This window comes from Semicossyphus pulcher, unplaced genomic scaffold (assembly GCF_022749685.1).
Source record: "Semicossyphus pulcher isolate SPU_LCO1_2020_fin unplaced genomic scaffold, fSemPul1.0.p SCAF_2, whole genome shotgun sequence".
Classification (NCBI taxonomy): Eukaryota; Metazoa; Chordata; class Actinopteri; order Labriformes; family Labridae; genus Semicossyphus; species Semicossyphus pulcher.
Genome location: NW_027211693.1, coordinates 10,159,856 through 10,183,490, shown reverse-complemented (window position 1 = coordinate 10,183,490; position 23,635 = coordinate 10,159,856). Strand labels below are relative to the sequence as shown.

Here is a 23,635-nt window from a genome sequence, read left to right as displayed (position 1 = left end):
AAATTCATGTAATAGATAGTGAACTGGATTACAGTGTGAAAGTTATGACACACAAATGCAGAAATACATCTTTTGTTGACTGGATCTTCTAAAACAGATCCAGGGAACATTTCTAAATAATTTTCTGTGTTTTTAGGTACCAGTGATGGTAACAAATGGGTTCAGCTGCCACTTTAGGTAAGACATATTTGAGGCTTTAAAACAATGTACTTAAAGTGTTCCCTCCAACTTCGCCTCAGGAGACAAAACTACCAAGGGACCCCCCGGGTTTGAGACTTTCCCTCTGCTGTGGCGCACCCATAGATTCTGGCTCATGTGTCTATGTCCAATACATGCATTAGACCCCCCCCCCTTTTGATTTTAAATCTGCCCAAATCCTCCCAAACTAGTGTTACCCTGTCCTGCCCAATGCTGGAGGGACCAAACACTGACCTGAAGGATCAGAGCAAAGCCTTTGAGTGGGTAGCTAATTCCCTCTTTAGCCCTTATCAGCTGTCCTCCGGGCTGGGATGGAGGCGTGAGCGATAAAGCAAAGCTAGCGCCATCTGGCACAAAACTACAAAATTAGCTAATAGAGAAGGAATGTGAATACTGTAGTTACTTGTTATGTTTTTGTGCTGCTTGAAGAAGTTTGCTAGTCCGGTATTCTCCCATTCCTCAATCATTTTAACATCTACTTTTTCTGGTTGGGTCAAAGAAATACATGATTTAACAAGAAAATCAGAAACTGATCATCTGTTGGCTAGCAAATCAACTCTTGTATCAGTACCAGGAGTGTCTGGTACAAAACCATCAGTTGATTCGGTACATTAGCAGGTAGAGATAACCTGATCAAGATTGTATTGTCCCAATCCTGATCTGAGTCCTTTTAATTTTGACAATCTGCCGGAGTTTATTTTGATATACTGAAGTGTTGATTAAATATCTGACACTTTGAAATAACAATTATAGCCTCCTAAAAGTTAGCATACCTTGCATTTCATGATAAAGTTCTTGATATAGTTGCTGAAGTTTCTTATTCAAACTTTATAACTGATAAGGTTAATTATTGATATAGGCCTAACACAAGTAACAGTTTAACTGGGAGAATGAGACTCCTGAGGTTGATGTGAAGTTGGAGACAAGACCTATCACTCTGTTGATTTTAGGACGACAATATTATTTGTAGAAATAGGGACCATAAAAAATTGTTGACAGTACGAACATCGGCCAAAATAATTACAGACTAGAAAATCAAGTGTTTAACCTTCATAACATCTCCATGTGGTGTTCTTCATGTGCTACAAGACATATCAGGGACAACATGAGCAGTCATCTCCATGGCTGGGCCTGTCTGCTTTTAAACTGCAGTGTACCAAGGACAGGCTGAACTACACGTTTTCAGATTGGCAGGTTTGAGACGTCACAAACCTAAGGAGCCAAACCTCTATATGGGCGGGGCGACGCTATGCATATCATTATGTACAAGCTATGGCAACCACTTTGATGATGTGCGAGCCAGCTGTAACCATCGTCGTAATTTTTGCAAGTTGACTACTAACGTTAAAGTTACTACTACGGATAACTACATTTCAAGCTGGCTACGTTTCAACAAGTTGCCACTAAACGATGGCAGCGACTTGTTTTGTTTTCATGACGGAGGGGGAAATTTGCATGGTGGGCGGGGCCTGTGCAGATTCTGGGATTTTTAATGAGGGAGAAGGAGGAGATGCTTTGGGAGGATTTTATGAGTCTTAAACATGACTGGAGCTGCTCTTTAAGGCATTATGATACTAATGGAATTAATGTTAATTAGCGGATATTATAACACTTTAAAATACAGTAGAGAAAAGATTGGATTTTATTTTATTCCTGGATCGGCCCAAAGTATGACCCTTAGAATTTGGATAAAGACTGAATGTATTATAATGTTTAAAACAACGTAACCTCCAAAAAGGATACAAAACTGAAATCCCTTGAGGCCCCTGTTACTTACAGTGTCAGTGACTCTATTGCCCCCTGTTGCCCCAATTGAGGAGTAATACAAGATAAATTGACACTGGGCCCAATTTCATCTTTACTTGAAGGCTGATGTGCTGCTGTTTAGAGTGGTGCCCTAACCTATCTGTTAGCCCTAATGGAGACCAATATATAGATAAGTGTGTCTTGCCAGGAAAATCAATATCGATGTGGCCCCTGATGGTTTTTGAGTTAAAGTGCTTTGTTTTCTGCCATTGCCTCGAAACAAAGAGGCCGTGGGTCCTTCTATTAACAATTCCCAGTCAACCTTGAGAACGACTCGCAGACAGAGACAGAGATAGAAATAGAAAAAGACAGATGGGGTGGTGGTGGTGGTGATGGAGGGTGGCAGCATTGGTACCAACATCACTAGAGCGTTAGATTTGGTGGAGGATAGAAAAGCATCATCAATGGAGCAAAGTGCAGGAGCTGTGAAGAAGAGTGTGATGGGGTGTAAGGAGATAGATCGAGCTATAAATTGGCAAAATAATCTTTCAATTACAAGAAAATAATGTCATTAAAAATGTGTGTTTTGCAAAGAAAGTTAGATTGTAAAGAAAAATCCCGTTCATCAAGTGTTATAGCTTTAATGTGTTGAGTAGCCTAATAGTAGTTATTAACACAGTACATTTTTTGTGAATAAATGTTTATTGATTGAAATAAAAACAAGCCAATGAACATCTTGCAATTTTCTTATTCCAGTCATAGCACATAAATGCCAAAAACAATTCATCATCAAAGCTGAATACAGTGTGACTATAAATCCTGGATGGTGCATGTGTTTCCCAATAAATATAATCTGTGCTTTGCTTGTTAAGACAGATAAACTCAGACTGAAAAGAAATTACACAGAAATGAATCGCAAGGTACCTTCCCTTTCCAAACCACATAGCCTTATTTAATCAATCACTTACCATCACAGATCCTGTTCAGTTTACCCACATCTTATTTCTAAATCATATTTTAAACCTAGATTTTTGTATAAAAATAAATATACAATTTTCTAACAATATCACAGTTGCCAGGTTAGTCGAGTCGAGTTAACGCACCGCCGTGCTAGCTTATTGTTAAATATTGTCAGGCAGATGCATTCGGAGCATTTCTGGCGTTCTTGCATACAGCAACATACATTTATTTTATCTGAGCCTATAGCAAGATGAGTAACAAATACTCGCGCTCAGCTTGGCACCGAATTTAGTTGGAACTTTTAAATATTAGTTGAGTCAAATGTTACATTTCTGTGAGTATAATATACAACATCTCTAGAATGAAACCGCTCACATTAAAGCACTCCATGAAGTAACGGACAAATGTGGAATAGATGAAAGTAATATCGTAACATTAAAACAAAATACATCCCTTCATAACAAAAGCAAGCAGTTAATCTTCTGCTCTCTTGCATACGTGTTGTCTGAGAAATTTGAGAAGGATGTTCAGATATTTGTCCACAGGGGGCGCCAAAATCAACACAAACCAAAAGTTCCTCACAGTAGCTTTAAGAAGGCTGCACAAACAGCATACACACCTTGGTTTTTAGACAACTTTTTTAGGGATGATGGCCAGTGTCGTTTATTTATTTGCAGGTGAAATGAATATAAGGAATTACACACAGCAGATTGTTGAAGTTTTTTTTTTAGCAAACCACCGTGCCCAGAGCAAAGCAGATTCTTTTGTTGAATAGTGTGAAACATGCAAAAGACATTAATTCAAAATGTAATTCTGAGCTGTTCAAATAAAACACGACTTGACAATAAAAAACTGAATTAAGTTCGTCGTATTCATGCTTTGTTCTGGACGGACCGAAATCAAGCCGTTTCTCACATTTTGTGTTTTTCTGCTTTTTATTTATTTATTTACATATTTTTGCCTACAATAGCTGATACAAAGTTGATATTATATGCTTTAGATGTACTTTCGAACATTGAAAGAAAGACTGCTGTGAAGTAAATAATACTAAATACTGTACATTTGGTTTTTACACAGAATATATGCAATATATAGGCATATAATGTAAGCTACAATATCAGGCACATGTTAAAGCAGGGAAGAGTTTTATTCCACATTCTTTAGTTTCGGAATTGGGTCATAATAACACATATGTCACCAGGTCTTTAATGATGGGTTTTTGTGCTACGCTTCAGTAAACTTAGTGTTTTAATTATTCAAATTTCCCCTTAATACATTTGTTGCTATTTGTCTTTGTGTACATGGGACTCTTTCCTTTTTATGTTGAGTTCTGTCAGGTTTTTTTGTTACTACAGCTTGTAATATCAATCACTTTTTGAGCACCAAATGATTTAATTACTTCCAATATCCTTAACGACATCTTTTATGAACTGGCATTAAAGGTTATGTGCCTAGTAGGGATTTTAAACTGAGTGTAGCAAAAGTTTTTATTATTCCAAACTGCCATAAATATCTTTTAATACTTCCATTGCCACGTTTGTGAGGAGTTTTATTGTGGATTAAACTCTTAGTTTGCATTTTTGTGTGTTTACCAACTCAGCTGTACAGTTAGACTAGGACGTGGGGGACTCTGGGCTGGGAGTCTGTGGGAGCAGCGGTGGCTTGAAAGTCGAACAGGTATACGAGCTTGATCGTGTCGGACTTAAGTGATGGACAGTGGGTTCGGTGGTCTTCATCGCAGCGGCGGACACCATTGAACACTCGTATCCTCTGTTGTGTTTGGAGAATGTTTCCGCGTCTTCAGACATGGGGTTGTCAGCTGGCAAAAAAACATCATGGTGGTAGATTTAGCTCAGTTTTAAGTCAATAAGAAATAAGGTCAATAGTGTCTGCAAAGATGAATGCATAGTATATCAGTTTGATGTACCTGTTTCTGAAGAGCAGGATGGACACACAGCTCTCCTGGGACAGCCCATGGCAGGGATGACCATTCCTTCCACACTGTTTTCGACCACCATGTAGAACTGCAGATTCAGACAGGAAGTCATGACGGTCTTTATGAGTTTCCTTTAACATGTTTTAAAAAATCAAGTTGGTTTTGAGTTTGCTGTGGCGTCTTGTTCTATAGTTCTATGGTTCATTGGCTGATTGACTTGGAGGTGTTTCTGACGGCGCATGGCGATGATGGTCTTACCCGAGGCACGCTGGTGGTGGTGCTCTCCGACATGCTCTCATCGGTCACGCTGGTCTCACTCACATTATCCTCCGACGGCTGTTTGTGGAAGAATTTTCTAGTTCTGCATGAGGGACAGTAAAAGCACACACGTTCTGTATTCTAATTACAAGGGCACTCAAACCACTTTAAGTTATAGAAAATCAAATGGGTGCACTCACATGCCATTTACATGGTTAAGTCACAGAGGTGGTGCCCCTGCATAAATATGCATTCAATTTAAACATAGTTGAAAATATGACTTTGATTGACCTGTGACCTGAGAGGGACCTGTTCACAGTGTTATTCCCTGCACTTTTTTCTGCACAGATATGTATTGTGTAAAAATAATACAAAAGTAGCAGACACTGCATCAAACCACAGATCTTGTAATTGTTGTACTTGCTGGCAGGAAGTGATATTTAGATTTAATTATGATCGAGCCCAAACAGAGATGTGTGTGTCTCAGCTTTTAGTGGGTTTGTTTGCATGTTTTTTTTCTTACCTGTGTTTATGTGTGTGTTGCAGAGGAAACTAAAGCACCAAACTCAAACACTGTGTAAGTGCACTTGCAGTCAAGTGCGGAAGGCAATTTGAGGCAGAGCTATTGGCGACCATGTAGCGTTTCCACTGGGGTCATACCTCAGCGGCTCCATTCTGTAGCTGAGAAATGACCTATTTTTATGTGTAATTGCTGTAGAACAAGCTAAACCAAGCATGTAATTGAAAGCGTGCCACTTCCACAGGGGAACCAAGACTGCTAACATTAGGATGTAGTAGGTGGAGGGGAAGAGGGGGTTGTGCTTTAAGAGTCGAAAGAGTGGAGAATGCCGACAGCCTTGTCCGTGAGCCAGCGAAAAAACTATAAAACAAATCAGCTCCTTAGAGGCAGCTCAGGTGGAAATAAGAGGGAGGAGGGACACCGTATGTAGTTGACGTACGCTCCTCACTCAGCTAACCAGGGTTGCATGCTGCCATTCGTTCCACATGTGATCTGCTCCCTGACCCCCGCTGTCAAGCTGAGACACCTACATTACACGGCTCATGCCACCCTGCGTTTGATAGACACCTCTAAATGCTGTCAGCTCATTCATTGCCACAGCAGCTCCTCCTTGGCTATCTGTGCTGCCCTGTGCTTCCAGCAGCCAGTAGACTAAACATAATACTGCTACTTTATGCAGGGTTATGAGAATGAACACACCAGCAAATACTTGGACATATGTGAGGATATACATATAACAACTACCCCCAAATTTTACCATTATTTTGTAAAAGCCTATTTATCAATTTTTATAAAACCATAACACAATTGATATTCTCTTATGGGCACCATTTCGCTGTACTTTTATTCTAAGCTGAGTAATTGTACAGTGAGCAATGCAGGAGCAACAGCATTGCTGGCTGTACCAAGCCTCACAATCACCCATTCACAAGATTTTTGCTTGGAGCGATATCATCCACAGACATCTCCTCCCGACCAAAACAAACAGACTTGGCAACTTAACTCTTAAAAACACTTGTGAAGCAGTTTCCTGTTGGAAATAGGTGTTTTTCCATCCCTCTTAAGAAGACACTGCACGTTAGACACTAATTTTAGCTCAGCTTCTCTTCTGACAACTGAAAGGAGAAGTTCTGTATTTTTAAACCTGGGACCTATTTTTACACATTCGGGTGTCGAAATGACTCATAGGAACAAAAACTTTTGAAATCAGTTCAGTAGATAGCCTCCTCCGTAGCTGCATCACGGCTGCAATGGCTGCAACATAATCCCCTGGGGCAACTGCGCCTGATCAAAGTGCGTCCACTAAAAGTGCTTCGACAACATCACAGAAATGATCCCTACAAAGATCGTCCTTTTTTTTAAAGAGTAAGATCCTTTTTGTGTAACCAGAAACAGAAGTCTCGCTCAAGCAGAAGTCTCGCTCTGATATCTCGTGGCTGGTGAACGTGAGTTAGAGTTGGAGAGATGATTTGTTTACGTAGAGGACTGCCAGCAAGAATATATTTCAAAAGCCATGGCTGAATATTTACCTGATTTCGACGATGAAGATGAGGTGTTTGAATTCGATGGCCGTCCCTATTTATTTGAGCCGGAGTATACGGACAAAGAGCTCAGAGAAATTGAAAAGAGAATGAGGAGAGATAGAGAGAGGGGCAACAGGCAGAGGAGGATAAAACAAACACACTAACCTACGCTTTCTGTACACCAACACAACAATCTCTACCAAAATCTTTGTCCAACTCTAACTCGCGTTTCCACCGTCCTGTTCAGGTAACATCTCACCAGCCGCGGGATTTCAGAGTGAGACTTCTCCTTGAGCGAGACTTCTGTTTCTGGTTACACAAAAAGGATCTTTGAAAAAAAGGAGCATCTTTGTAGGGATAATTTCCGAAGGCCATCTACTGGACCGATTCCAAAAGTTTTTTTTTTTTTTCAAAAAATACCGAACTTCTCCTTTAAGAACCAGAAGCTTATAAATAAAATCCTTAATCATTTTAAACAGTAATGTAAAGTAGTTGCCTGGAAATGTTTGAACATCAGTTTCTCCTTCTCCCTCTTCTCCCCTCTTACCCAAAGCAATACGTGACACAGGCAGCGATGGAGAGCAGGGATACGAGGACCACCATGCAGGCTGCGATGACCACGTTTCTTCTCTTCTCTTCCTCGGCCTGCTGAAGCTCCCACCACTCCAGGTCACTGAACTGACATCGCTCGCCCATGAAGCCTGATACACAGCTGCAAACAGGTCAACAAGTTATGCTTCATATTTCTTAAAAGCGTAGGTTCTGTAATCAGAGGTGCCAGACATTTCTGTATTTGTTTCTTCTGATGTGGCAGGCTTCCAAAAATAGATATCAAACTCAACAGTTGTATCGGCCACGGATGAAAGTTCTTCTTTGTTAGCGCATGCAATGCTAACTGGCACTGACATAATAACTGTGTGTGGGGCCTTCTTGTGTAAGCGACACAGGCAGAAATGGAATTTGAACACGAGTGTGAGCTCAGGACAACTTGGAGGTGCGTGATAGACACAGGAGCACATGGTGATGTGTCTCGGCTGTCCACTTGTGTTTGGATCCCTAAAATGCATTTTAAAGCGTAACAATAACAATAAATTAATTTAAATATTATTATTTATTTATTTTATTTTTTTTAAAGATTATTTTTTTTGGCTTTTTGCCTTTATTCATAGGACAGCTTAAGAGAGACAGGAAATGTGGGGAGCAGAGAGTGGGGGATGACATGCACCAAATGGATCGGCAGACCAGGAGTTGAACCTGCGATCAGTGCGACGAGGACTGTAGCCTCTATACATGGGGCGCCTGCTCAACCAACCGAGCCAAACCAGCGCCCCGTATTATTTATTTTTAAATAAATATTACATATTTAATATTTAATATTAGTAATATTTAAATATTACTTACATCAATATTTATTTAATATTTATTTTTGTAAATAGTTAATGTGCAAAATATAGTATTAGTAATAATGCACTGAAAAGATTTTCAACTTAGTGGGTCAAGTGCATATTTTACAATCAGTGTAACTCGTTAAATTATTTAAAAAGACATACATTTTGAAAAATACATCTATTTTCAATACATCATTCGTTCTATTCAAGCCTGACTGCAGTTTTTGGAGGCTTTAGATTTCAGCAGTAGTAAAAGAAGCAGAAGTTTTACATACAGACAATTTAGTTGGAATAGTGCTCTCAAACTATAAAATGGATTTGAATGCATCTCGTACAGACTCCATTACAGCTGAACTTAATTATATCATTCAAGATAATTATCAACAAATGATATCTCTTTTTTAGTTTGTAGAATGTTTTATGTTGCGTATGTGTATAAATAGGAACAGATTATGGTCCTCTGTCTTAAAGCCACTTGAGTCACTGTCATGAGGCAGTGGCTTTAATCGTGGGACAATAGTGACACCTAGTGCTGAACAGCTGTAATAAACATGTGAGGTAAGCAGACACAAGCCCACAGTGTGGGAGGTTTTCCCAAACTCTCTTCAAGAATGAAGAACAGCTTATTATGGAGCTTATCTATCACAACACAGATGTGTGTCTGTTTGGACAGTTTTGATCCTTGCAGATGTCATAATGAGGGGGGTAACGCACAAGAGGTTATTTACTTGCAAGCGTAGGACTCCATCTCAGGAAAGTAGAAGCAGACACCCTGGTACAGGCAGTAGGACTCATGGGTGGAGGGGCAACTCTCCACTGAGTTACTGTTGTGATGCTGGGTGGTGACATCAGCAGGGCTACCGGTCGTCACCCATGGTGATGTGGTCTCCGACTCTTGAGAGGATTAGAGATATCATTTAAATAAATAAGACAAATCTACATTATGGTACTGTTTCTTTAAATACCTTAATAATCATTGTCTTTCCTTAAGAATACCATTCCCACACATGACACAAAAGGAATTATAGTACAAACCTGTACCTGTAATCTGTATCAGTCCTGAAAATGTCTTTGTGTTAGGTTTATTGATTCATACTTTTCTAATGTTCAGCCTAATCTAACCACACTGTTAAAAAGCTGAGATGATGTGCAGTAGCAAGAGCAAATTGTATGTGCAGTAAATAACTGTCACACACCTTGACATGTATCCCCATCGCTATGGTATCCAGGTTGGCACTTGCAGAGATACTTTCCAAAGCTGTTTTGGCATTCTGCGTGTTTGCCACAGTTGTACGTTCCCTGTTTACACTCATCAATATCTGAAACAAAGAGGAGAAGTGAGAGTAAGTTTAACAGCATTCAGAGCATCGTAGGTTTACAAATCTATTGGTAAACTTTATGTCACTAGCTCGTCAAAATGAGTATTCATACATTGGAGTCGACCTCTTCACTTCCTTGGTCAGTTTGTCATAGCGTAGTTTTTTCCTTCACAATAGTTTTGCACTAAGTAAAACCTAGTATACACAAAACATTGGTGTCCTAGGTAAATAATGATATGAATTATTAGGAATGTTAAGTTTTATTCCTTACCTTTCAGGCATTTTGCTTTTTTGTTCTCGTTAAATATTGTGATTATCTTTGCTTCCAGCGCAGCTGTACCTCTGTGAAATGTTTTTATAGCTAAAAGCCAATTCTGCTCCTTTCCCAGCGCTGTCACCTTTGCCAAAATGTGCAATTTAAACAGCCTGCTTCACTAGGTGAGATAATGTAAATGTAATCCAGTATAGGCCGGGAGCCAGGCCCAACCCTCAGGATGTTTTTTGCTACCTTTTTCAGTCTTTACCATGGGCCATCACCAGTTGGTAACGGCCACTCCCAGCTCTGGGCCGTTTGGTCTCAGGGGCCCAAAAACACCTCTTTTTTGGAAAGATGCTTTTGGCTACATGATGTCCTAGCACATGAAGGTACTGAAATTGCATAAGTAGTCTTACAGGTATGAAATTTGGCAGGGAGTATCCTGAAACTCATGGGAAAGTAACAAACTAAGATTCAGGGGCTTCCTGCAATTGTGTTTTGAAAAATGACCCACATTTTCAAAAAGACACGAAAATCGACTGTGTGTTTGATTCTCATCAAAAATGATGATTTTTCAGCACATTTTGTTGAAAATCACTGTCTCACATGTATGTGAAAAACTACCCAAGTTTATAAGCTTCAATTTCAGCCCAAGATGAACTTTCTGTCTTCAAAATGACCCTCGCTGTGACCAAAATGCTTCATCGTACCTCCAATCAGAAAGAACAGAATTGTCTGTTACCAACCTTCCAGATGAGCGAAGGCATGTCTCTTGTATCTTGCAACATTTTCTGTACTGCTACTACCGCTATCTATCTTCACATGAAGCATAAAACAGTCAGATTTACTCACCCTCGCATAACTGTCCATCACCTGTGAAACCCTCTAGACACCGACAGGTTGGGCTGCCAGCAGTCAGCAGGCACTGTGCGTGTACATCACAGCCGAGTGAGTAGCACTCATTCTGGTCTGGCAGAGAAAGAGACATATGGAAACAAACATTTAGTAGAGTTAGACATTTGGAATCGAGAGAGCTACAGAATATTTGCGGTTAAGGCCAAACTGTTACCTGACACCATCTTGTCTGTGTAGAGAGCTGGCTCACTGCTTACACCTGAGTCTGCTGACAGTCCAGTTGTCGTCAGAGGTGTGCTCTCATCGTTGAATGTTTTGTTTTTCAGAGACGTTAAATCAGTGGATTCACTGTCTCCAGATTCTACATTATGAATTCATACAGTTAATATTCGTATTCACCTTTAGATAGTTATACCATAGCTTATACAATAGTGTATGCATCCATTAGTAAGACTCTTAAGTATGTCACCTGCTGTTCTATTGGAAGCACCAGCAGGCAAGCAGCTCTTTCCATCAGCTGATAGGATGTAGTTTGACAGACAGGAGCAGTGAGCCAATCCCAGTTTGCTTTCACAAACTTGAGCACAACCTCCATTCAGGTGAAGGCAAACATCAGCACCTGAAAATGACGACGCAAATTGGAAGCTCATACATTTCAAACACAGGTGGATTTCTTGATGTTTTTTTGTTGCAGGCCGACACATACCAGACCATTTATCTCAAATGTTTTACAGCTTCATTTAAAAAATGTCTGCCTATTAAAGATTATTTCTTATTGTTAATCCTTAATTTTTGACCAAATTCATCTTGTGTTTGTTGTCTCCCTGTACCTGGTTTAGCAAGGGGATGAACCACCACAATGGATGCTGGTTGGACCATGCTGCCATGGATGCGTTGCAGCTTCTTCCCACTCCGCTTGTGCACGCTCCTCAGCTGCCGGTGCTCCCAATCAGATATCCACAACCTGTCCTCAAATACCGCAAGGTCAAAAGGTCGACCTGGATCAATCAGAGTAGAAGGAAGAAGACTGGAGTTCAGGAAGTGTTTTCAAGGTGAGCACCGTTGTAAATATTGTGTTCATATTAGGGACTATAAGCAGCGACAGGTGAGGGACAGCTACATTGCCCATGAAACAATCCAACGGGTTGCTGTAGTTGTAGAAATCTAATGTCACAAAGCAATGATTTGATCTAGCAACGAATGACATATGTATAACAAATAGGAAAAACGGTCAAATTAGCAGATATATTTAACAAATATGCTGTACTAATAGTCCATGCAACTCCTAAAGATAGAATCTAATAGAAACGAAATGACAGTGTCAGATATGATCAAAAACTCAAAATTACTACCTACACTTTGACGTTGTACTGACTACATTAAACAGTCTTTCTCCCGTAGTACACAGCTGGGCTACAACGACAGGAAGTGTGCAACATGGCCCTAGCCATTCCTTCAACCTTTGCTGCTTAAAGTCCCTACTATCATAGGGACTGCTGTAACTGCTTGTTAAAGAGAGATGGGCAGTTAACTGGGGATGTGTGCCCATTGATAATGCCTCATGGAAATAGAAAATGAAATTAAGAAAAGTCATATTTTGTCTGGAATTACAAGCACTCGGTTAAGTGTTCCAATACAACTTTATAATCCAACTTTTCTTCAATATAGTGAACTTGTGCATGCATGTGTCACACAAGCCTCACCTACTTGGTTCTCTAAAAGGACCCGTCGATCCGAACCATCCAGCGCAGCAGTCTCCACCAGACCCGTCTTCTGATCGCACCAGAACAGACGATCTTCTGTGAAATCGATGGTCAGGCCACTTGGTGACACAAGGTTGGTGCTTGCAATGACAACACGGTCTGTCCCCTCCAGAGAGGCGCTCTCCACGACAGGCTGGGCCCCCATATCAGTCCAGAACAACTTCCTCAAAGAGTAAAACAAATTGCATTTTGAATTAGGCATAGATTTTATAACAGTTCTTCTCATGTGTCCATCTACATAAAATACATGATAAGAGGAAGGTAATATGCACTGCTATTAACTGATGTTGGATCATGTCAGATTACATCCTTCTGGTTGATTACAGATGAAGGAAAAAAATACCAAAACCAAACTCACTTTGCCAAAGGATGAACTGCGATTCCTCGTGGTTTTTCCAGCCCTTTCCTTACAATGGTTTCTCTGTTCAGACCAGCCAAGCTACTGCAGTCAACAGTCGACTGGCTGCAGGACAAAAGTATGCAGAAATGTCAAACTGAGCACAAAAACATAGAATTTCTGATAATGTCTTAATATTTAAGTAACTTAAATATACCTTAAAAGCTCTTTTACAAACTAGAATAGAGTTAGGATTTGTTTGATGTTTAATACAAACAAAAATGTTTGTTGTTTACAAAATCTAACATGACCTATGTATCAAAAAGGGTAGATGTTGGCCCCTAACATTAAAAGCAAAGTTCAAGCATACAAATGGCCACGTAGAAAGTTAGAACCTCCAGCACTTAGTGAAACAACCTTTAAAGAACAATCCTCGACATGTACTCTCTTCAAACCCCACACACCTTTTATCTGTCCAGTACATCCTGCGGTGGACCCAGTCTATGGCCAGTCCTTCTGGAGAGTCCAAACCATCAGACACGAGCACGTCTCTTGACCCACCGTTCAAATCGACACGCTCAATTGTCTTCTGCCTTGTACTTGCAAAGTACACCTTTAACATGCATACAAACAAATATATCAAGAAATGCATTCATTGCATAAAATAAGCAAGCAGGAAAATTTTGTTTTGTGTTGAAACTGTCATTTTTTTAAATAGAACATTCACGAACCCTGCAGGGGATCATATTACAGTTTCTGTCCACTAGGTGTCACTAGCCGTCTACCCCTGAACCTGAATCTGGTCTCTGTAACTAAATCTGTAACCCCAGAGGACTCATTACACTCATGGGTACAAACTCATATCCTACTGCTATAGCTATTAACAAACAAGAACAAAAAGACAATAAAAGATAAAAGGAGATTTAATCTTACATTGTTCTGGACCGGGTCATAGTCCAAAGCTATGATTGTTCCCCTGGGCTCCTCCACAAGGGTGTGATCCCCCGAGCCGTCAGGATTAATTTGTCTCACATCCACTAGATTGGCAACTAGAAGATACGGCGGCGGCCCTGAGGAATAAAAATATGTTACTTTATGATCTGATAAAGCCTTTTCTCTTTTGTTACCTCATTTGAATCACAGAGTGTGTTTGTGAATGATGAACAGTAAGATTACATGGATGGAAGGTCTTTACATGAGTGGGCTCAGCCTCAGACTGCTTTGCCATAGTATGACTCACCAGGGGCAATGCAGCGCTTGTCGTCTTGTTGGAGCTGGTAGCCAGGCAGACAGCCACATTGCCACCTACTAGGGGTGACGGTAGTACAGATCTGACTGCAACCCCCGTTGTCTGCAGAAGAGCAGCCTGCAACAACAACAACAAATCTGTTACACAAACAGAGTCTTATATAGAAGCCTGATTTTCTGACAGACTAATATAACTAGTATAATCTATTATTGTAAGGTAATTCTTTATATTCCTTTATTGGTGTTAGTTCTGTTGTTTCTATTACCATGGTACATATATATTTTTTTTTCTTTTTTTTTCTTTCAATAATTAGATAAAATCCTGATTATTTCGTAGATGTTACTTCCAGAGTTTTAGCTGATAAACTTTGATTCAGTCCAACATACCCGTGCAGGCTTGTCCATCCTCCTGCAGCATAGATCCCTCAGGACACACACAGACAGCACCGTCGTCAGTTATCAGGCATCCATGGCCGCACTTAGTGATGTTACCTTCACATGGTGTGATCTCTGTTTGTGGGCAGAAAGCACAGATCTTAAACATTTTTAAACTATAACAGCACATATCTGATAAAGTGAAGCTTGATTAGCTAAAGGGTTATTCAATGATTGTTGATTAAGGACTGTTAGATGCTGACATTCTTCCAGGCTATTTTCGGGCTCGGCAGGTAATAGATTGCAACACAGACAGATGGACAACAAGCTTCTTAAGCCGTGCGTCGTAAAATCCCTTTATGAAGTCAGCCCCGACTCGATCAAAATAGGTGAAAGTGTGATGAGAATGCACTCAAAGCCCACACAGTGAGGGTGATGTAATGTTAGCTCACAGGAGGGTGGTATCTCCTGTACCTGTGGGTATGGGCCAGGTATATGAAGGCAGGCCGTGCAGATATGAATCTAATGTGAAATAGTTAAAGAATTTGTCGCTGTGCCTCCGACTGTTGAATTCTCCCCGGTGGTAGTGGTTAAATTTTTTGCTCGAGCTACATAGCTTTTTGCACATTTTAAAGGCTTTTCTTTTTTCATATCCAATATGTGAGAATAGTTAAAAAATTGCAGGAAATTTTGGATTATAAAATTACACAAGCAACCAGGCTTTATCCTCCTCCACATATTCTTGGTGGCGTCTTCATTGTCTGGCCTGCGACTTGGCTGCATGTTTGTTTTCTCCTGGACCTTGGCAAAGGTTGTCTGCTAAACAGCTTAGACAGACAAAGCTGCTGACCAGATATGTTCCCTATTGCAAATGTCACCTCGTCATGTAATCTCATTGTGCGTGAGCCTTTCCCGTGCTCTTGGCTGTGAGATTAGAAGAGAAGAGATTAGGATGTGTCCATAATGTGTTTTAATATGACATATTGTTTATCACTTTGTTGACGCTATGGTTTCAGGGCAAACTAGACTGAATTTAGAAATAATAGAAATAATGAGCAAAATACAAAAAAGATCCAAGAGAGCATTTATGGTTTTTACCACTTTACTTAAAATAATAATCTTGAAGGTTTTCATGTAAATAAATGTCTGTTAAGTCTCTGTCTATCGCTGAATGAGGTAACACAATGGTGACTGAGCCTATGGCCCACTGTTGAAAGCCTTTGCATTTGCAGTATTACAGACTGGGTGTCTGGTTCGACTTTCACAGAGAAAATCACAAGCGGCGCCCAGTTAGTGACAAGTTTTCCATCACCTAGCAGTGGTTGGTCTGCCAGAGAGGGGAGGCAACACACTTCTGTGTAAAGCGGCTGTTTGTCTGCTCTCTGCAAGTGTTGCGAGTAAACAGTAATCTACTATGGCTGAGCAAACAAAGAAAAGATCGATGACTACAGATACAACTTCAACAAGAAGTGAAAATCCAAAGAAAAAGAAACAAATTGGACGCTCAGATGAAGCAAACAGTCTAAAAAGGAAAGCGACCGTCAGCGAGGAAAATCAAGAGTTACAACTGTTACATTAGCCAACCGTTGACATCACACATGCAACACTGTCTGGATATCTGGGAAGTGTGCTTCCGCAGTTAACGTTTATCAAGATTTCTATACATTTCCTCATGACCGCAAAGCATATGTTTGCACCAAAATTATTAGATTGTCTGAGGTATTTGTCCACTATAAAAGAATGTGTTGTCAAGCTGGCAGACAACAGAGCTGCATTATGGCAGAGAGGAATGACCAGACATTAACTGAGATAGCAGAGCTGTATGGAAAACTTTAATAAGTGAAATAATCCATTAGTTTCCCACCTAAACATGTAAGGGTTTAGTGCTTATTATGAGCGTCATTACCAGAAAACGGTCTGCCCTCTGATTTAAAAAAAAATCCAGTCTTGAAAAATAGTTTCAAATGACCTTTAGTAACTTTAATGTGCTGTCCCTGAGTGCATCTTCCTTACACAACCCTGGGACTCTGCACTACAAAACCTTTAGTGACAAAGTGTCAGTGTTTTGACCCATGTAACCTAACACACAATTGGCAGCTCACACATGTCTGGCTTGGTGTGTCTAGCCAATGACCCAGCCTTTTTATTGGCTCTGTAGGGTCAAAGTAGTGTCTGGGGGACAAATGCCACCTTTCATAGCACCACAAAATGAAGAGCATTTAATGTGGAACCAGAGCTACATTCATTAGGCCTACCCCGACCAAAACAAAGTGCAAGTGTCGCCACTTTTTGAATAAAACCTGCATTTTTCTAATCTTTCTTTTTTCACTGAACAAGTATTCAGCACAGGTTGATTTAGACATGTTTGTGTTTGTGTATGAATGGGTGACAGTGCTTTGGATAAAAGCACTTTATGAATGCAGTCCATTTACGTGTGTGGAAAATGGACTGCTTAAAGCACACAAAGGATTACACGGCTATAACGGGTCATATTGAATACTACATGAGTGCCAATTCCCATCAGACAGGGGATTGAGCCAGTCTTGATAAATAGTGTTAACGTCATCCACAAATGCATTTCCATTTTAAATGTTAGAAGTGAGAATGTGGGAGGTTTGAACTTATCAACCCACAATGAAAAGCGTATCTAAGTTACTTCACTGCAAGCTAAACTCTTTTTTTTATATAACTTTATATTTATTTTGTTTGTGGCACTAATTGTTCATACTAAAAAAAGGCTTTTTAAGAAATTAGAATACACATTAGTCTTGATCAACATAATAACAATAACATGTGTCTCCTGTACCTTGGCATGTCTTCCTGTCTGGTAGGAGGGCGTATCCTTTAGGGCAGGTACAGAAATAGGAGCCTGGGATGTTTTCACAACCAAGGGAGCAGCCATGGTTCCAATGGGCACATTCATTCACATCTATAACACACACACACACACACACACACACACACACACACAAATACATTGATATCGCCTTTCTATGATATTTAGGTAGATGCTTTTATTTAAATACCTTGAAATACTGTATTTGTACTGTATGTTCTTGTTTATGAAACATAAAATACGGCACACTTTTTAAGACCTGTGCCATCTTTGGTAATAAGAAATCAAATCTGTGGCATTATTGCCTTACTAGAAGTAACTTCAATCAACCAGTTCAGTATTGTAAAATTATTTCCTTTTTCCTAAGTTTTTAAGTACTAAACTGACTGAACTAAAAATACTTTCTTGTTATTTATATATTTTTAAATCCTTGATTAAATGGCAAAGACACCTACCTTCACAGTGAGTGCCTTGCTTACTGAGAGCAAAGCCTTTAGTGCACTGGCAGGTTCCTTGCTGGGCCAGACTGGAACACACATTCACACAATTTCCACTCTGTTCATCGCAACCTGTTTGAAAGAACAAACATATTACCAGAACATTGTAGTTTATATCTAAAATATGTGTACATACGTTTCAGAAAATATAAAAGTTAAATTGTAACCTGGAAACGATGATTGGGAGTCTGCCATTGGCTGGTTGAGGGGATGTACCACCTTGATATCAACTGGGGGTTTTGCCATTGGTTTTATGTTAACACTCAGCAACTCTCCACCAGAGTTCTTGTCTACTTGTTTTATAACCTGAGATGCAGCTTCTGTGTAGTATAAGTGCTCCAGAAAAACTGATATCCCCAGTGACTGAGACCTGAGACCAAGAGACACAAAGAAATGTCTAGAGACAAGTAATGATTAAAGGATGAAAGTGTGAAAAGTATGTTATACAATATGCTCACTGAAGTGGCTGATCTATGATGTGCAGGACGTTCCCGTTGTAATCACAGGAGGCAATGGCGCTTTCTCCTTGCAAGCCAAACTGAACCCAGAACAGTCGTTTGTCCTCTCTGTCAATCGTCAGTGCTTTCAGTTGTTCAGCTATCTTGATGAGCATAGTTTTCCTGTGTCCTGTCACATCAGACCGCTGGATACTTGGAGTCACCCCACCAGACAGCCAAAAAAGAAACCTGGAACGAAATGGTTTTGAACTAAGAGAGGCTTTGCAATGAAGTATTCTTAAATATTTTATTCTGAAGTCATTAGTTGACTTAGTGTGTTACAAAATAATTGATTGAGATGCCTTTACTAACTGTTTGGATATTTTGTCAAATACAAGTTTAAAAAACGTTGTCATTTGCAAATGTAGGATGTGCGGTTAAATTAAAAATGACAAAGGTACACAAAGGTAAATGCTAACATCCTGCCTAATAATAAGTTTCATAATCCTTTTCCTCAAAGTCTTATTTTCGTAATGTATAATTATTAAGAGATGCCCCACAGGCATGTTTAAAAAGAAAAAAGTGAAAAGTAATTAAAGCATTTCAATATCAGGGAGAAAATCTTTACTTCAAATCCTGCACTGCCATTATTCACATTTACATAATTACTTGTCGGTCGGCTGGGCTACAATACAATAAAATGGTGGGCAGTATAAGGCTGGGTTAAAAGTGGAACTGTCTTTGACCAGAGAAGTTGGTGTTATGTGAATGTCAGTCTGTCATTTTGCACCTCTGTGCCAGACATGCTCGCCGGAGGAGATGAAACATTTATAGTAGCACACAAACAACATGCCACAATTTGAACTGTGTGATGAGTTGAACGGAAACCATTTGCTTTTTCTTAGCTCATTAAATACATTTCATTTGATTGTACATTTATAATGTGCCTACGTGAGAAAAAAAAAGCTCCATTGTGGCAAACTTAAAAGTGTAATGCAGAATGAATTACCTGCTAGTTGGGTCAACAGTGATGGAGCTTGGTTGGGTCAGGTGTCTTAAAAGAGTCCTTTCATTTTTCCCATTTAAGTCCATTCTCTTGATTTTTCCCTTTTCTCCACTTGTCCAGTATACACTGTTCCAAACCCAGTCCACTGCAAGGCCGGTTATATTTTTGTCTGATGAGTACAGTTTCTGTGAAAAAAAACCCATTCTGATTTAAATTTTGTTAATTAAACCCAAGACCAGTGCGGGCTTGTTGAAACTTAAGATTTTACTTTTGTTTAGGAAGCAACTGGAAAACATTTGGGCCAGCAAAGGAGTAGTTACACAATCACCTGTCTGTGTGCTCCTCTCGCTGATGCTTTGTAGATGACCCCAGTGTGTTGGTCAGCCCAGTACACTCTCTCCTCTCTGAAATGAAAGTCAAGCAGGATAGAGCTTCCAACCCCAGCCACAAGCCGCCTCTGGTTCTTCCCGTCGAGGTCCATCCGATGAATGGCTTTACCATGGCCGAATATCAAGAAGGGCTGTGATGCTAAACAAAACAAAGCATCACACATCTTTCATGAATGAAATCCAATAGTTTAAGGTCCTAAAACACAGACAGCACAGGCCATTCCAAAGCCCCACACTTATTAGCAAAGGTGACTCTGTATCAGACTCCTTTGGACTTCATTTGTATTAGACCAAAATTTTCAGTGTTACACATTTAATTTTTCTTAATTTAAGTAGGGTTAAAACAACTGAATATTTTCATTATCGATTAATCTGCAGTCTATGGAATACTAAACTGCAATTCACAGAGAAACCAATATTTTTTGCTAAAAAACAGCTCCAATGCTTAAATGACAATAAAAATAGTTGCTTATTACTTTTGAAGGACAACACATCAATTAATTGCATTAACATCTTTACATTTTAATGGATCTAATCTGTATTATTTCCCCATTTTATGCAACCATACATGTATTAACATATCTAAAACAGCACATTTATTTCTTTTCATGTTCTTTTATAGTATATATTTGGTCTAAAGTTGACTATGCTGCTATATGTCTGTTCTCAGTTTGACCCGTTGAATCCCAGGCGCAGGTGGGTAACTATGCTGGCACTTAACATTACCATAGCTGCTTCTCTCTTTCTGTTTGTGTTATGTTGCAGTTGTTAAGTTTGTCAAATTTAAAAGCCTATTCAGGGCTATAATGAGATGAATTTCAAGTCCGACTCAGCTGCTTCACTGTCATATGACTGACAATACTGAATAATGCAGTTGGAGGATGAAATGATTAGAGTGATCATCTTTTTGGACTGCTTAGTACACAATATTAAGACATTACAGTTGAGATTGAAATAAGCAGCAAATAATGGGCAAAGTGCACACATTAGCTAATAGAATGAATGGAAGTTCATTCCAACATGTCTGTAGTTGGGAACTCTTAAAACATTTTATGATACATAGATGTGTTTGACTCTGGAGCCCAGTAAACTTGGGCAAATCCTTGCTGTCTGGTTTACTATTGATGGAAGGTGCCCTGGTCTATCATGGTAATCACACTGTCATGTGCAACCATGGAAACTCCTCTTAGCTCTGTGGAATGAAGAAAACAATGAGCAACAACAGACAAACAACATAATGAAATGTATGTCCCAAGGATGGCCAGTGGTGCTGAGTTGCTAGGACGCGTCCCGATGAATCATTAATTGACAAGTTCACATGGTGGTCAACATGTTCTTTGACCTAGTAAGCTTCGCTCATGGGATGCTACTGGGGAATGGATACTTCTAAACCGACATTACCCATTTTACAACAAGATAAAATGAGTATGGGCTTTTTGAATTTGACTGCAAACTGACACAAAATCAGGGGCTCCTAATGCATGGCTTGGCAATCAATATGGACATTGATTCCCCATTGTCATTGAGGTAAAATTTAGGTAGGTAGTTTGAGTGGCTATTTTGGATGCAGATCCAGTTCTTTAGATCCGCCGATGCAATTCGGTTGCCCTTCAAAACAACCAGCTGCTTTAGTGGATGATAGCTACTGCTTTAGTCGATTTGCATAATGAGAGTATGGCGTAGGCGGTATGATATATAGCATGAGGTCACATTTTAGCATTAGTATAGTAAACACATGCCTTTTATAGATTTTGATGTGGTATTTTGTTTATCGATGTATCCAACAGTAGACATCCCCATGTTCGTCTATATATGTATCTCAGAATTCTAAGTGCCAACTATTTTAATTGGCATCAGTGGTGTTAGGGTCGCATAAATAGATTTTCATTAGGAGCCAAAAAGTGTTGTTTTTTTATCTTCTCCTCGGTAGAGTGGTGAAGAAGCTTAACAGACTCAAAAAGGGAGGTTCTGTAGCTGACCATGACCTTTGACCTCTATGTGAAGGACACAGAATAATGACAAGAATCCCTTCTTTGGTGTTAGAAAATCATCATGATATTACAATTCCTTTTAGTATAACAATGTTTTTGAACAGAAGTCTACTCTGCTTATCTGGCATAACAAACTGATCCTACAAGACGGCCATTTGGACATCAGTGATCATCATCTGTAAGATGTTCTTGTGGTATCCCACAAAAAACTTGGGCTCACTCTGAGATACACCCACTCAAGATCGCGCCAGTGTACTGTACCTTGGTCTGTTTAGCCAAGTTCACTTTGCCACACATGCCTTACGCTGACATTCACCCTCAGCTTTCCTGCTGTGACTTGAGATAAGACACTTCTTGTTTTTATTTTTATTGAACTTGATTTCAGGTTTTATTTGCCTCCCTGAGAACCAGCCTAACACAGAATAGTATTTGTATCATGAGTTTCAAATATAAGTATAAAGTCAAATAGATTGTTTATCCAGATAGAGAGGAGATGGGAAACTTTGGTACAGACATGCAACGAAGAGCATTTATAATTTTGTATCATTAAAATAAAGGTCCAATGTTTACATTAAAAGAAAATTAGGTTTTATATGTTAGGACATATTGGCAACAATTTTAACTGTAATACTGATCTACTTAAAATTGGTGCAGAAGATTGCTAAATGGTGAACACTTTTTAGTATATGCTTAGGTTATCAAAAATCTGATCACTCTGTATGCAGTATTCTACATGTGAACATAATTATACATTGACATACAGTATACTGAGCGCCATCACATTTACCATTGATGCCCTCTGAAAATAGTTCTTGTTATATGGCCAAAAGGCCCTTTATGATGACATATTACTATTAATTATTTCCTCAGAAGAAGAACATGTATATTCTATACTGTCAGGTTTGTCAACTCCTGCAAAACACAATAAATCTTCAAAAAATGTGTAGGCATATATCAAAAGGACAAAAATAGTATACATTAGAGTATCCATTAGTCTACAGTACATTCAATATCTGTCAGTTCCATGAATTGGAGTATCAGTCTGAACAGGAGAGGTGTCGCACAAACTCACCCACACAGCTGCTGTTTCTCCCGGCTCGCGACAGGCGCTCATCCCAACATGCTGTACCGAGGGCCAAGGCTCCAGAGCTTTGCACCATACAATAGATCAGCGCTGCTGTAATTGTTGCAGCCAACATAATCCTGGGCTCCGTCCCTGCCTTGGGAGCTGCACTTGTTCAATTCTTCTCAGGCATTCCCACTAGCATTAGCACTGGCGCACAAGTATTCCCCGAATTTCAGCAACGTTTGCTTGTGGACTGTTGGCATCTTTGTCCGAGGCCTCAACCTAGAGAGACAGCAGAGCTTACATACCGCAGGTCACACAAAAGAGAGATGTACCCCAATGAAGATGGAGTTATCAGAAAGAAGAGGGCAATACTGCCCACCAAAAAGAAAAAAAAAACAGTGTGTGGGATCCTGCTCACTCCCCGCTTTGGCCCCGTGGCTGCCAGTCTGTTTTGGAAGCAAAGTTTGAAATTCCTGACACCCCCGTGGTAAATTTTGCACATGCAAGTCCAGGATTGGAGCAAGATTTTCTTTAAACTGCAGTCTGCAGTGTCTCAAGCAGAATGTAGAATATGCAAGAAATGAGGCTGGACTAAAGAGAGGTCCCACATAACAACAACATCTTACCCTCACTCCACCCCCTGACCCTCGTCCTTTCTCAATGTGGATGGATGTGTCTGTTTGAGACAGAGTTTTTGTGTTGGGGAAAGAGGCACTGGGAGAAGGACA

The 23,635-nt window shown here is 39.8% G+C and overlaps 1 protein-coding gene across 1 annotated transcript; it reads right to left on the bottom strand.

Moving 5' to 3' along the window:
* Window positions 1–4,517: 4,517 nt before the first annotated feature.
* Window positions 4,518–23,037, bottom strand: egf (epidermal growth factor). The gene is made up of 23 exons (XM_069670263.1): window positions 22,911–23,037; window positions 19,787–19,986; window positions 19,462–19,643; window positions 18,474–18,701; window positions 18,183–18,385; window positions 17,974–18,087; window positions 17,489–17,611; window positions 14,695–14,817; window positions 14,300–14,425; window positions 13,993–14,129; window positions 13,524–13,672; window positions 13,081–13,185; window positions 12,663–12,886; window positions 11,790–11,957; window positions 11,429–11,578; window positions 11,174–11,320; window positions 10,957–11,073; window positions 9,726–9,848; window positions 9,258–9,423; window positions 7,689–7,853; window positions 5,099–5,201; window positions 4,832–4,928; window positions 4,518–4,723 (listed from the first exon to the last, which is right to left on the bottom strand). The coding sequence occupies exons 1-23, from the start codon at window positions 23,035–23,037 to the stop codon at window positions 4,518–4,520; spliced, it is 3,483 nt and encodes a 1,160-aa protein (XP_069526364.1).
* Window positions 23,038–23,635: the final 598 nt, after the last annotated feature.